The sequence below is a fragment of the Salvia miltiorrhiza genome, chromosome 3 (genome assembly GCF_028751815.1).
Source record: "Salvia miltiorrhiza cultivar Shanhuang (shh) chromosome 3, IMPLAD_Smil_shh, whole genome shotgun sequence".
In the NCBI taxonomy this organism is placed as follows: Eukaryota; Viridiplantae; Streptophyta; class Magnoliopsida; order Lamiales; family Lamiaceae; genus Salvia; species Salvia miltiorrhiza.
The window spans coordinates 9,216,015-9,229,218 of NC_080389.1; the positions used below are offsets into that span (position 1 = coordinate 9,216,015).

The 13,204-nt window shown below is 32.8% G+C and overlaps 1 protein-coding gene across 1 annotated transcript; it reads right to left on the minus strand.

Annotated features, from left to right (window-relative positions):
* Positions 1–2,820: 2,820 nt before the first annotated feature.
* On the minus strand, positions 2,821–10,619 carry LOC131017412 (disease resistance RPP8-like protein 3). Its single transcript, XM_057946163.1, has 2 exons — positions 9,762–10,619; positions 2,821–4,931 (listed from the first exon to the last, which is right to left on the minus strand). The coding sequence occupies exons 1-2, from the start codon at positions 10,561–10,563 to the stop codon at positions 3,175–3,177; spliced, it is 2,559 nt and encodes an 852-aa protein (XP_057802146.1). The 5' UTR covers positions 10,564–10,619; the 3' UTR covers positions 2,821–3,174.
* Positions 10,620–13,204: the final 2,585 nt, after the last annotated feature.

Consider the following 13,204-nt stretch of genomic DNA (forward strand, 5'->3'; position numbering starts at 1 on the left):
TGCTTAAAATAATGAATTCTAATTAATCTATCTTTATAATTAATTGTAATTAATTGTAGAAATATCTACAACTAATCATGGGCTTGTGCTGCTCAAACAAACGGGCTTAAAAATATACTCCATCCGTCTCGGCTTTTGGTATCCAGTTGAGAACGGCACGGGTTTTAATAAAGTGATTGATGTGTTGTGAGTGGAATAAGAGTCTCACATTTTATGTGAGAGTTAAAATAATTAAAGTGGAGTAAGGGCCCCACCTACTTTTACCAAAAATATAAATGAATATTAAAATGTGAGACGGCCAAAAAAAGAAAGTTGGATACTAAAAGCTGGGACGGAGGGAGTATATATATAACTAAATAAATAAAATAAGGCCCAACATTAAAATAATTGAAGGCCACTATTTCATTTAATTAAAAAGCCCAATAGAATTCTTAATCTAAACTTTACACTAATCATATGAAACAATTCACATATTCACATAATTTAACTAGTATGCAATGCACAACAATAAACTAACTTGATTTCAAAAAAACTTTTGTAAAAATAAACTTTTATTGAAATTAAAAATAATCTCTCCAGACATAACTACTTAGTAATCTAAATTCAAGATTCTTAACTAAAATATTCTATTGGAAAAAATCGGGGTATTACAGTATGCATGTCAAATATAAATTTTATTAAATTCTTGATATGTCTAATCTAGTGACTGAAAATACTTAAAAACAAAGGGAGTAATTTTATTTTATTGTTCGATATATGAAGGTGAGGCCGACTACGAAGGTGCACCGCGTGGCGGAGTTCCTCGGCTGCCCCTTCTCCGCGGAGGAGGAGGAAGCTGGGGAGGTTGATGGGATCGTGGAACTTTGTAACTTTGAAGGTCTTAGAGGATTGGAAGTGAACAAGAAGGGGAAACAAGAGGTGACATGTGTGGATAATAGTGCTTTCTTTCGTCGAGAAGAATTCAGGGATTGGAAGCATCATTTATCGCTGGAGATGGCGAAGAAGATTGATCGAATTGTTGAAGATAAGTTTTTTGGGTCGGGGTTATTCCTATAAATATTATCCCCCAATATATTCATTGTGTTCACAAATTCTGGCAGGATAGCTATCTAGTGCTCATGATCTAAATTCGATATCGTTAGCATCATCACATAGACATTAATAAGTATAAAGCATTCAAGCATAACAAAACATAAATCACATGGGAGTAAGAAAGCGTAAAGACTAAAGCGTAGAATATTTAGGCGTAAACAACATAGCATAAAATATTTAAGCGAGACAAAGCATAACTCGATTAAGCGTAATAAACCATAACTCATTTAAGCATAATAGGGCATAACTCAATTAAGCATAATAAAGCGTAATTTATTAAAAAAAAAATCTAATTTAAAAATTTAAAGCATATAATCTTTAATAGTTATACGACTTCTTCTTTTTCAATCACTTCCTACTTCTTTCACCGACGAACTAAAACTAGGTAAAAGAAACTTTTGAAAAGCTCCTCTTTGAGTTTTAATAACCTCATCAATTATTTTTCTTTTATTTCTTTCTTGACTTACTGATGCATATTTATTTTTTTTGGCAACATATTATTTGTACTCACACAAATTTAATCAAAATAATTATACAATCTATAAAACAGTGATAGAATGTTACAACACCCTAGATAGAACTCATCCTCAAAAACCAGTCCATCAAGGAAAGGGTGCCTAAGGTGTTATAAACCGCACCAATCAGCCCATACTTAACCGATGTGGGATGGGATCATGACAAATCACCACGCTTTCGATCCGCCGCCCACGGCGGTCTATACCACCATAGACGACCCGTGGAGACCCATAACGCCCCAGGTGGACCAGAGCTTGGGGTTGGTTTTTATACCATTTGTTACAACACCTTAGGTAGAACTCATCTTCAAAATCCAGGCTATCAAGAAGAGGGTGCCTAAGGTGTTATAAACCACACCAATCAGCCCATACTTAACCGATGTGAGATAGGATCATGACATAGAATAATCCAAGATAAAGAAAACAAAAAAAATTGGATATGAAGAGTAGAGAGGGCAGATGAAGAATACCTTGACCTTATTTAAATTCTGAATTATGATAAATTAAAAAACGACCTTCCTTCTTCACCCTTTAACTCCAATCGAATGACATGAACATATAAGCAATTTAAAATTCACGAGCAAATAGAAAGAATTAAGATTAAGATAGAGTTAGAATGAGAGAAAGATGAGGGTATTATGAGAGAGCAGAGCAGACTTCGATATATAGAGAGAGAGACGTTACTTGCTGGGAAAAAAAAATTGAGAGAGACGTTAGTTGGGCTGCTGAACGAAAAGTAGGATAGATAATAATTCTTTTTTTTTTTTTTTGGAATATTTTTAATAATAGTATTGGGCTTTACATTTTTTGATGCCCCTAAAATTTGGGAGCTGTAGGCCATTGCTCCTCGGGCCAAACTAAAGGGGCCGACCCTGGTTAGATCAATATTTGACAATTTATATCTATTATAAAAAAGTTTTGTTTTACAACATTTGATTTCCATAATATGTTCCTAATTTTTAATCATTGTTAAGGTTAATAATATAATATAATATTATTATTTTCTAATCCTTTTCATTTAGTAGATTATCATCATAATAATGAACATAAAAGAATTCAACTCCAACCACAATTTTAAACAAGTTCGGTTTATCTATTTATCACGTATAAATCTATTATTTAAATCAAAGGATTGACTCAATCCTTTGAATACAAATTTATTATATAAATTCAATAAATATATTAAAAAAAAATCAACCAAATATGTATGTTATTAAGTCCACTGACACCTAATTCTATGTATAAAAAAGATTCGAAAAATACATAAACACTATTTATGTGTGCGGGTCAACCCGGTTGTACCCAAGTTTTTGTGCATCAAGAAAAACATCTTTCAAAGACTGACAAATGTTCATTTTCCCTCACACATGCATTGTCAATTTTCATGGCCTGGACTCCTCAAACCACCACCAAAAACGGCAGCTGAATTTGGCAATGAAGCAACCTTCTTCTCCGCCTGAACCACCTTCGACAGAAAACGCCTATCCTAAAGCACAAATACTTGTAGCTGCCGAAGGAAATGCCAAAAGCCAAATGCAAATTTCAACATATTTTCAGACTCCCAGTTTCAAGGCTTGATATCCACATGCCGTCTCCTAGAGATTGAGCCCAAGCCGCCGTCCAGTATCTTTCTTGCAATGCCTTTGGTCGTCACCATCTTCAACTCCTTCAGATTATTAGCCCTCAACCTGATCTCCTCTGGGAGAGTCTCCAGATTCGGGCAGCTCTTGATTTCTAACAGCTTCAGCTTCAGCAGTGCACCTTCTCCAACTTGTAAATTCCTCAAATTCCACAACTCCCCAATGCACAGGCCTTCGAGCTCTGCAAACCTGAAACGTGACACCGTCATCTTCTCACCGGTGAAGGCATTCCTCAGCTTGAGGAAGACTAGCTTGGGTAGCTTCTCGAGCACTGGCATGGGGTCTTCGTCAAGACAGGTATCAACCAATGTCAAGTAACGAATATTTGGAGGGAAATTAATGGCACTTGGTAACTCGGTGAGGAGACCATCCAGTTTGAGTCGAGTGAGACGCTTTAGAATACAGAGCTTGTTCAGCGAAAGCATGCCTCTGTAAGGAGACCCTCTTAAGAAGAGGCAATCAAGATTCTTCAGATGAGCTAATGTAGCGAAGAGCTTCCTCACTGACGACGCTCTATCCATTTCTTGTATGCCCAATTTGCGGAGATCATGCATCAAATTGAAGGCTGAGCCCAGAAATTCCCAATTATCAACAGATATGTAGGTCAAGGTCTGCAGATTCTTCAGTGCATCGACACACAAAGGCAGCAGACAGATTATATCAGACATGTAGAGGTGACAAAGGCTTCTCATTTCACGTATAATGTTTGGGACCTCCACCATGAAGTTTAGTGCTATATCAAGAACCTCAAGCTTCTCCAACAGGCCCAACGAGCGTGGAAGCTGTTTAATGAAATTGTTTCTCAATCCCAAATATTTTAAGCTAATCAGCTTTCCAATCATGTCGGGTAAGGATTTCAAACCAAAACCTTCGAAGTCAAGTATCTTAAGCAGTTTGAAACTCATCCAATAACGTGACGTAGCGTCGAAGCTGCCCCCTCCACGAAAGATGAGGGAAACAAGATGTTTATCATGATTGCTGTAGTAATCGAACTCGTCTCTGCTACAATACATAACGCAATGACGACTTTTGACAGTGACAGAGCTTCGATCGTCATTAATCTTCCCTCGGATCTCAAACCGTATCTCCTCCTTTGCTTTTGCGACGGCTAACATGTGAAGATTGTAATTGATGTAGCAGTATTTCACCCGGTTGTCTTTGTCACTCCTCTCTTTTACTTCCAACATGGACTGATTAATCAATTCATCTATATATTTCGTTCCAATCTCCTCGTCGGTTTCGTTTCTCTCTTCTCCTCGCGCAGTCCAAACTTGTACCATTTTCTCGACCCTCATAGTTTTAGCTTCCATGAAAGAGCCCAGATACAAGAAACATGACCCTATTGTTGGAGACTGCAATTTGTGGTAGCTCAACTCCAACACTGCTGATGTTGAACTTAAATCCATCGATGCCAGAAAAATCTCCCATTCGCTCTCCGACTGTTCCTTTTCCGACAACATGTCTCCGGCTTCAATTATTGCCAACGGCAAACCATCACACTTGGCAACGATCTTTCTCCCAATCTCCTTTAAGTGGGACGGGCATTTAGTGTACTCTCCGAATACAGTCTTCAAGAACAATCGCCAACTCTCATTAGGATCAAGAATTTTCCTCTCATGAATGTAGTGGGCATGCGCTATTATATTCCGAATGCGACTGGTCAGCAGCAATCTACTTGCTTTCTCTGCTTACACAAGAAGGAGGAACCGATTCAATTATGTATCTAAGCAATTGTATTAATTCTTAGGTTTTGGTAATTGAAAATGGTCCAAAAATAGCATGAAAAATGATGTTATGAAACTCTATATTTTTTTCTTTTTTTCGACTACTTCTGATGACCAAAATCCAACATTAAGGGCATCATTAGAGAGCTATCATCATGAGATTAATAACGGTACCTTCAAATTGCTCATCAGGCTTTAGACAATTAAGTTATTGGACAACAAACTTTTTGACTCATGCAAAATTTCAAAAAAAAAATAAAAATTTATGTATTTTTTGACAAAAAAAAAAAATCGTTAAAAACAAAAAATTGGTATAATTCGCGTAATTATAGACAATTAACCCTAATTTTTATTAATGAGTAGTTGAAAAATATATATAAAGTGGAGAAATTGACCTATTAAAATTAAATAGAGAAAAATACCCATCAAAATATTAATGTGTTAAATGGTTGTATTTTTTGAAAATATTAAGTGTGAGAGGTTTAATTTACAATATATAGAATAGTTTTTTCCAAAGAAAAATTTACCATTTTTGTGGACAAACGAAAGTAATAATAAGATTATATTTTTTCTACACGAGAAAAGTATTATTTTACTAAGTTTTAAGCATATAAATTTATATAATATTTTGAGTGGATTTTCAAAATAGCCACTTTTATATAGTAAAAATAAATTTTACCCACTAATATAAAAACTTAACAAAATACCCACATTTACCATTTTACCCTTACATATAAAATTTTACAAATATCCACTGTTCACTGGTTGTGAATTCAACTCGAATTCACAACTAAATTCAAGTATTGGTTGTGAATAACAAGTGTTGGATGTGAATTCGCGTGCATTCACAACCAACATTATTTCGAGTTGTGAATTCACAACCGATAAAATTCGAATTCACAACCAACATTATTTCAAATTGTGAATTCACAACCAATGAAACTTGAATTCACAACCAACACTATTTCAATTGTGAATTCACAACCAACGCTGATAATTCAGTTGTGAATTCATAAACCTGGTTGTGAATTCAAGAACATTTGTATAAAATTGCGCGATTTTCATCAATTTCTTCGTTACTTTTATGTTTTTTCGATTACATTCAATTGAATTAGGAAGAAATTTATCCAATCTGCAGAAATTCATTCCAATCATTCTCATCGGCAATCATTCTCATCGGCTTCATCAAAATTCAAACTTGATCCCTAAATTCAAATGAAAAATTATCACAAAATTAAAGCTTCAAAGACCAGATGAATCAGACGGCGGCGACTTCTCCTGCTTCAGCCCGCACTCCAAACCCTGCGACGCCCTCTGCCGCGCGCTCGCCGTCGTCGTGGCCTCCGTCAAATACCGCCCGGCGTCGGGGCACAGATACCCCTGCCAATATGACGACGCATTCGACGCCTTGAAATTCAGATCCGCCGCCCAGCGCAAATCTGCGGCGGTGCTTCCTAGTACGAAAGAGGAGTGAGAGAAAAGAGAAAGAGAGAGGAGAGAGAGAAATCGGCGCCGGCTGAGATCCGACGGCGGATGCGCCGCTGCCGGGATTGGTAGCTCTGCTTCTGGCCTCGTCGTGGGTGACGGAGTTGGCGGTGGCCGTGGGAGCGTACGGCGGCGCCGCTTGGAAAAGAGAAATCCAGATAAAGAGAAGAAGAGAGAGAGAGGGAGGAGAGAGCGTGCAGAGAGAGAAGAGAGAGAAAAAAAAATGAGAGAATGAGAGGAGGCTAGGGTTTGCCATTTATATAGAAGGGTAATTTAGTCATTTAACACAAAAAGTGGGTATTTTTTTATGTTTTTATTTGAGTGGGTAAAATTTATTTTTACTATATAAAAGTGGCTACTCTTATATATTGACACTAATATTTTGTGTGTAGAAGAGCTCAAATTTGATTCAACCTTGTAAATTATTTTAAAATATACATCAGATTATATTTCTATATACTATAATCAATAAAACATACTCCCTCCGTCCACCAATCAACTACCCATTTGATGGTCGGCATGGAAACTAAGAAAACTGAAAAAGTTGGTGTAAAAGTGGTGTAAAAGACTAAAAGGGTAGTGTTAATATATTTTGATTACTTTTACTAATCTTTCATTAGCTATTTGACATTATTTTAATGCCTTGACTTATTAAAGTGTTCTTTTTTATATACTCTATTTATTTCTTTCTTTTTTTACTCTTTAATTAAATAAACTGAAAACTAAAAAATAAATAAATTGAAAATTCAAAAATAAATAAATAAATAAACTGAAAATTCAGAAAATAAATAAACTGGAAATAAATTAATAAATAAACTGGAAATAAATAAATAAATAAACTGAAAATTCGAAAATAAATAAATAAATTAATTAAAAACTGGAAAATAATTTTTTTAGAAAATAAATAAACTTAAAGTTCGAAAATAAATAAATAAATGACAATTCAGAAAACAAATAAACTGGAAATAAATAAATAAATAAACTGAAAATTCGAAAATAAATAAATAAATAAACTGAAAATTCAGAAAATAAATAAATTAATTAAAATCTGGAAAAAAAAATTTAGAAAATAAATAAACTAGAATTAAATAAATTAATTAAAATCTGGAAATTTTTTTTTTACAAAATAAATAAACTTAAAGTTCGAAAATAAATAAATAAACTGAAAATTCAGAAAATAAATAAACTGGAAATAAATAAATAAATAAATAAACTGAAAATTCGGAAATAAATAAATAAAAAAACTGAAAATTCAGAAAATAAATAAATTGGAAATAAATAAATAAATAAACTGAAAATTTGAAAATAAATAAATTAATTAAAAACTGGAAAATAATTTTTTTAGAAAATAAATAAACTTAAAGTTCGAAAATAAATAAATAAATGACAATTCAGAAAACAAATAAACTGGAAATAAATAAATAAATAAACTGAAAATTCGAAAATAAATAAATAAATAAACTGAAAATTCAGAAAATAAATAAATTAATTAAAATCTGGAAAAAAAAATTTAGAAAATAAATAAACTAGAATTAAATAAATTAATTAAAATCTGGAAATTTTTTTTTTACAAAATAAATAAACTTAAAGTTCGAAAATAAATAAATAAACTGAAAATTCAGAAAATAAATAAACTGGAAATAAATAAATAAATAAATAAACTGAAAATTCGGAAATAAATAAATAAAAAAACTGAAAATTCAGAAAATAAATAAATTGGAAATAAATAAATAAATAAACTGAAAATTTGAAAATAAATAAATTAATTAAAATCTGGAAATTTATTTTTTTTACAAAATAAATAAACTTAAAGTTCGAAAATAAATAAATAAACTGAAAATTCAGAAAATAAATAAACTGGAAATAAATAAATATCCAAAAAAACTGAAAATTCGAAAATAAATAAATAAATAAACTGAAAATTCAGAAAAAAAATAAATGGGAAATAAATAAATGAATAAATAAACTGGAATTAAAATTTTCAGAAAATAAATAAATAAATAAACTGAAAAATAAATACACTGGAAATAAATAAATAAATAAACTGAAAATTTGAAAATAAATAAACTGAAAATTCAGAAAATAAATAAACTGGAAATAAATAAATGAATAAATAAATTGGAATTAAAATTTTCAGAAAATAAATAAATAAACTGAAAATTGAAAAATAAATAAACTGGAAATAAATAAATAAACTGAAAATTCAAAAATAAATAAACTGAAAATTCAGAAAATAAATAAACTGGAATTAAAATTTTCAGAAAATAAATAAATAAATAAACTGAAAATTGAAAAATAAATAAACTGGAATTAAATAAATAAACTGAAAATTCAGAAAATAAATAAACTGAAAATTCAAAAATAAATAAACTGGAATTAAAATTTTCAGAAAATAAATAAATAAATAAACTGAAAACTGGAAAATAATTTTTTTAGAAAATAAATAAACTGAAAATTTGAAAATAAATAAATAAATAAACTTAAAATTCCGAAAATAAATAAACTTGAAATTTATAATATCCTACTCCATTTAATTAACATCAAAATTGGATTAAGTAGACAAGTAATGATAGAGTGTGGTGGGTCTAATTGGTAGAGTGTAGTAATTTAAAAAGTAAGGGAGTGTATATGTGTCCAAAAAGCAGAGTAGGTAGTTAATTGGTGGACAAAATTTTAGAGGCAAATGAGTAGTTGATTGGTGGACGGAGGGAGTACTTGATACTCCCTCCGTCCCTGAAATAAGTTCATCTTTTTTCTTTCTTGGGACGTCCCCCAAATAAGTTCATCTTTCTTTCTTTTCATTTTTGGACAACTACCCCACCACTAATAATACTTTATTTATTCTTACTTTTCACTTTTTCAGCACTCTTAATACTAATTATAACATTTTTTCACCTTTTCATCACTCCCAATACTAATTATAACATATTTTTCTCCACTATCCATACATTTTACCACTTTTCCTTAAAATCCGTGTCGTCCCCAAAGAGAAACTTATTTTGGGGACGGAGGGAGTATATATTAGTTTTGGCGTTGATAGAAATACTATGAATTTGAACTTGCAAACCCCTATTTTCTAGCAAAAGAAATTATTTGGATTCAAGATATTTTTGTTGGAGTTTAGATATATTTTTTGAAAGAGAAATAACATCTTTCAAATCAAATTTCGGAATAAAGGAAAAAAATAGACGGTATAACACACACAAAAAAAAGGATAAAAATCATTCAAAAAAAAAATTGGTATATTTACACACAAATTGCTTATTTATTTATTTAGGAACGCAGTTGATGATAAGCAAACATACCGTTATCAGGAAAAGCGGTCAACACAAACTCCAAGTCTCCGTCTCTCCAAACGTGGTCCAGAACTATGAAATATCGTCTGCTCCGCAGGTGTAGGAAGACCATATCACGGAGGCGTCTACGGTCGTCCGCTTCCACCATCTTCGTCTCCGGCTGATCGTATTCGATCCCCAGCTGTAGAATTAGTTCCTTAAGCACCTCTTCTGCACTCAACGATTCACTCGAAACACATACCCAAGCGCGGAGCTCGAACTCGGAGGCCACGCGTTCATGATTGTATAATATCTGAGCAAGAGTCGTCTTCCCCACACCCCCCATGCCCACGATGCACGAGGCGGAAAGCCATCGCGCCGCCGCGGCCTCGTCAAAGAAGATCGCTTCCTGAAGCAGCGACTCCACATCCTCCTTCATGCCCACCACCTGGGATTCTAGAATGTTCCGACGGGGGGGTGGTTGAAGGCCTGATGATCTCATGGCGGCCTCCGCCGGAGACGAAGATCTAGAATCATTCTTCAGATTTCGGAGGCTGCTCCGGATGCCGTCGATCCTCGTGAGGAATTCGATCCGAGATCTGCGAGGACGAATTCTCTTATCCTCGCGGCTGGAGATGAAGGTGTCAATGGCGAGGTCCGCCTCGTGAGCCAGCTCCTTGGTGCTGCTGTCGTCTGTGAGGAGAGGCAGCATCCCTCTCAGATCATCTTGCAGACCTCTCACATGCTCCCCACCGCCGACGATGGAAGCGCCCTCCTTGACCAGCAGAGTCTCCAGCTTTTCCACCGCCGATAATATCATTGCCTCCGCCATATTTCTCCGACTAATTAATTAATGGAGCCAACTTGCATATCTCAACTTTGTTAACTACATCCACTTTATTTTCTATCATTTCACTGCGACTATTTATGTCAAAAACAAATATGTATATATATTTTACTCCTACCATCCCACTCTAACAGGCTCGTTTTCTTTTTTGAAATGTCACATTATAAAAGGTTCGTTTTCTATTTTGAGTTAAAAAAAAAGTATTTAATTGGTGTAGATCATGCCACATTCCTCCTAAGAAGTAAATTTTTAATTTTCGTGCCCTAACAAAATGAGGCTTTAGAGTGAAATAGAGGGAGTATTATTTATTCACCCCCAAATAACAAATTAGTCTTGGTTCAATGCATCATACTGTTTATGCAAGTTGTATCCAACCTTGGTACACTGCTATGCATGATAAGTGTGTGATAAATACCTATAACTAGGAATATCAATCGAGCCAACTCACTGAATTTTGGGTTTGCCCTATCAGGTTATGAGTTATTCGGGTGCAGGCTAATCGGATTGAAAAAAAAAATTTGGGTTATAAATTTTTAACCCTAACCCTAAATGTTCGGGTTTCGGGCTAGCCCATCGGACTAATCGGGCTCAAAAATATATTTTAAAAAAATTAATTAATATATTTCTTTTGACAATAATATATTTGTAATAAATAAATAGATGCATATATAAGCAAAGTAATGAAGTTGAAAATCAAACAACGAGAAAATTTTCATATAATCAAATAAACACAATATTTTTGAGTAAGCCCTACAGGGTTTCAGGTTAGTTTCGGGCCGATCCTATCAAGTGTCGGGCTATTTGGTTACGAGCTAATCAGGTTGTAATTTTTATCGAATTGAAAATTTTCAACTCTAACCATCTCGGATTGACGAGTTAATCGGGTCAGTCCACGAGTTTCGGGCTGGATTGACATCCCTACCTATAACACCTTAATATGTTGTTTGCTTTAAAACTTGAAGCTCTTTATAAATTAATGATCTGTTATCTATTATCTGTATCTTTTGGTTTCTTTATTACACCTGAGAGATGTGATAGCGTAAAACCTTTTTTATATTTCTTATCAACCATGATATTGATATACAATAAATTAATAAATATTGTAGTGGCAAAACCTTTTCTTTTTTTTTTCTTCTACGTAATGCTTAATATTTTTTTACACATATACTCCATGGGGGCAAACTAATTCTATATTTAATCCCAAATTATGGTCATCATAAATTGAATTCACACACCTCTTTCCACGCTACTTAAACATACCCCCTCCTCCCTTTATTTTAAAGTGTCTCAGTCTGTTTTTATTTTTTATTTCTTAACAAGTGTTAAATAGTAGTATCAAACTTTGAGAGTAAAAATATGGTATTTTTTAGTTTACTCTTTTTTATTAGAATAATAATAAGGCATTTAAAAAAAAAATACTCAGTCGGAGTATTAAATAATAACATGTCAAATATAAATTTTATTAAATTCTTGATATGTGTAATCTAGTGACTGAAAATACTTAAAAACATAGGCAGTAATTTTATTTTATTGTTTGATTTACGTCGGATTCAATCCCAGTCCACAATATTTTTTCTGATAAAAAAAATTATGTAAATATTCACAAATTTCGGTGCGGCCAATATTTTTTAAAAAAAGTAAATATGAAATTCTCATTTAAGGGTAAAGAGTACAAAAAGTACTAAAATTGATGCAATCTTGATACTACTAACATACGAGTAGAGAAAAAGAAAGAAGAACTAAAATGATGGATAGTGAGACTTTAATTATTTCCACGTACACATAGAAAATTGATGGATAGTGAAACTTCAATCATTTCCACGAACATAATTTAATACTCTCCACAGTATTCTCAACGATCGATATTGAAATTTTGAAAATATTATCATTTATCGCCTTCCAACAAAGGCATGTGCACTCGACTTTATTCTGAACTGTGATTATAGTAATTGATCTGAGCAAGTGTAGTAATTAGAGTATGGGATAATGCAACTTTTTATTAGACAATTGCTCAATATTAAAATTAGCCATGGTTGCTGGACCCCACGGGCACCACAGCTCAGATTTTTGAAGTCAATAGACATTTGAGGTTGACCAATTAAAATCAGCAGCTTGCTGCAAATGATCAAATAGCAATTAAAGCTCTTCACATTTCAACTATTAATACTCCCTAATTTTTAATGATAGTTCACGTTTTAATTTGATGAACGCACTAACTACCCAACTAGATGTAAACCGCACTAAAATGAAATTACACGCATTGAAACTTAATCAGAGACTTAAATTATAATACATATGATATTAAAATTAAACTCCCATAGTAAGAATTTTACTAGGAAAATTGCGACAAAGAATTAGCAAATGTCAAAAAGTAAATGTTGGGCACACAACGGAATAAAAAGAATTTAATTGCACGACAAAATTGGGATTAATTATACTTTGTCGTATCAACCATCTCATTAGTGGGGCCAAGATAGCTATATTCTTAAATTTTTCTAGATCAAATGCATGGTACATATTGTCCACTATAGTTACAATACGATTGCATCTTGTATAAAAATATCTTCCGATAATGTCAAGCCTCCCTTCCCCCAAGTTATATATATATATATATATATAGGCCAAG

What these genes read in the sequence shown, in the direction of transcription:
- LOC131017412 (XM_057946163.1), bottom strand. Translation starts at nt 10,563, where the DNA reads ATGGCGGAGGCAATGATATTATCGGCGGTGGAAAAGCTGGAGACTCTG. An exon ending in GACCGCTTTTCCTGATAACG is followed by an intron (nt 4,932 to 9,761) that starts GTATGTTTGCTT and finishes TTGTGTAAGCAG; the next exon opens with AGAAAGCAAGTAGATTGCTG.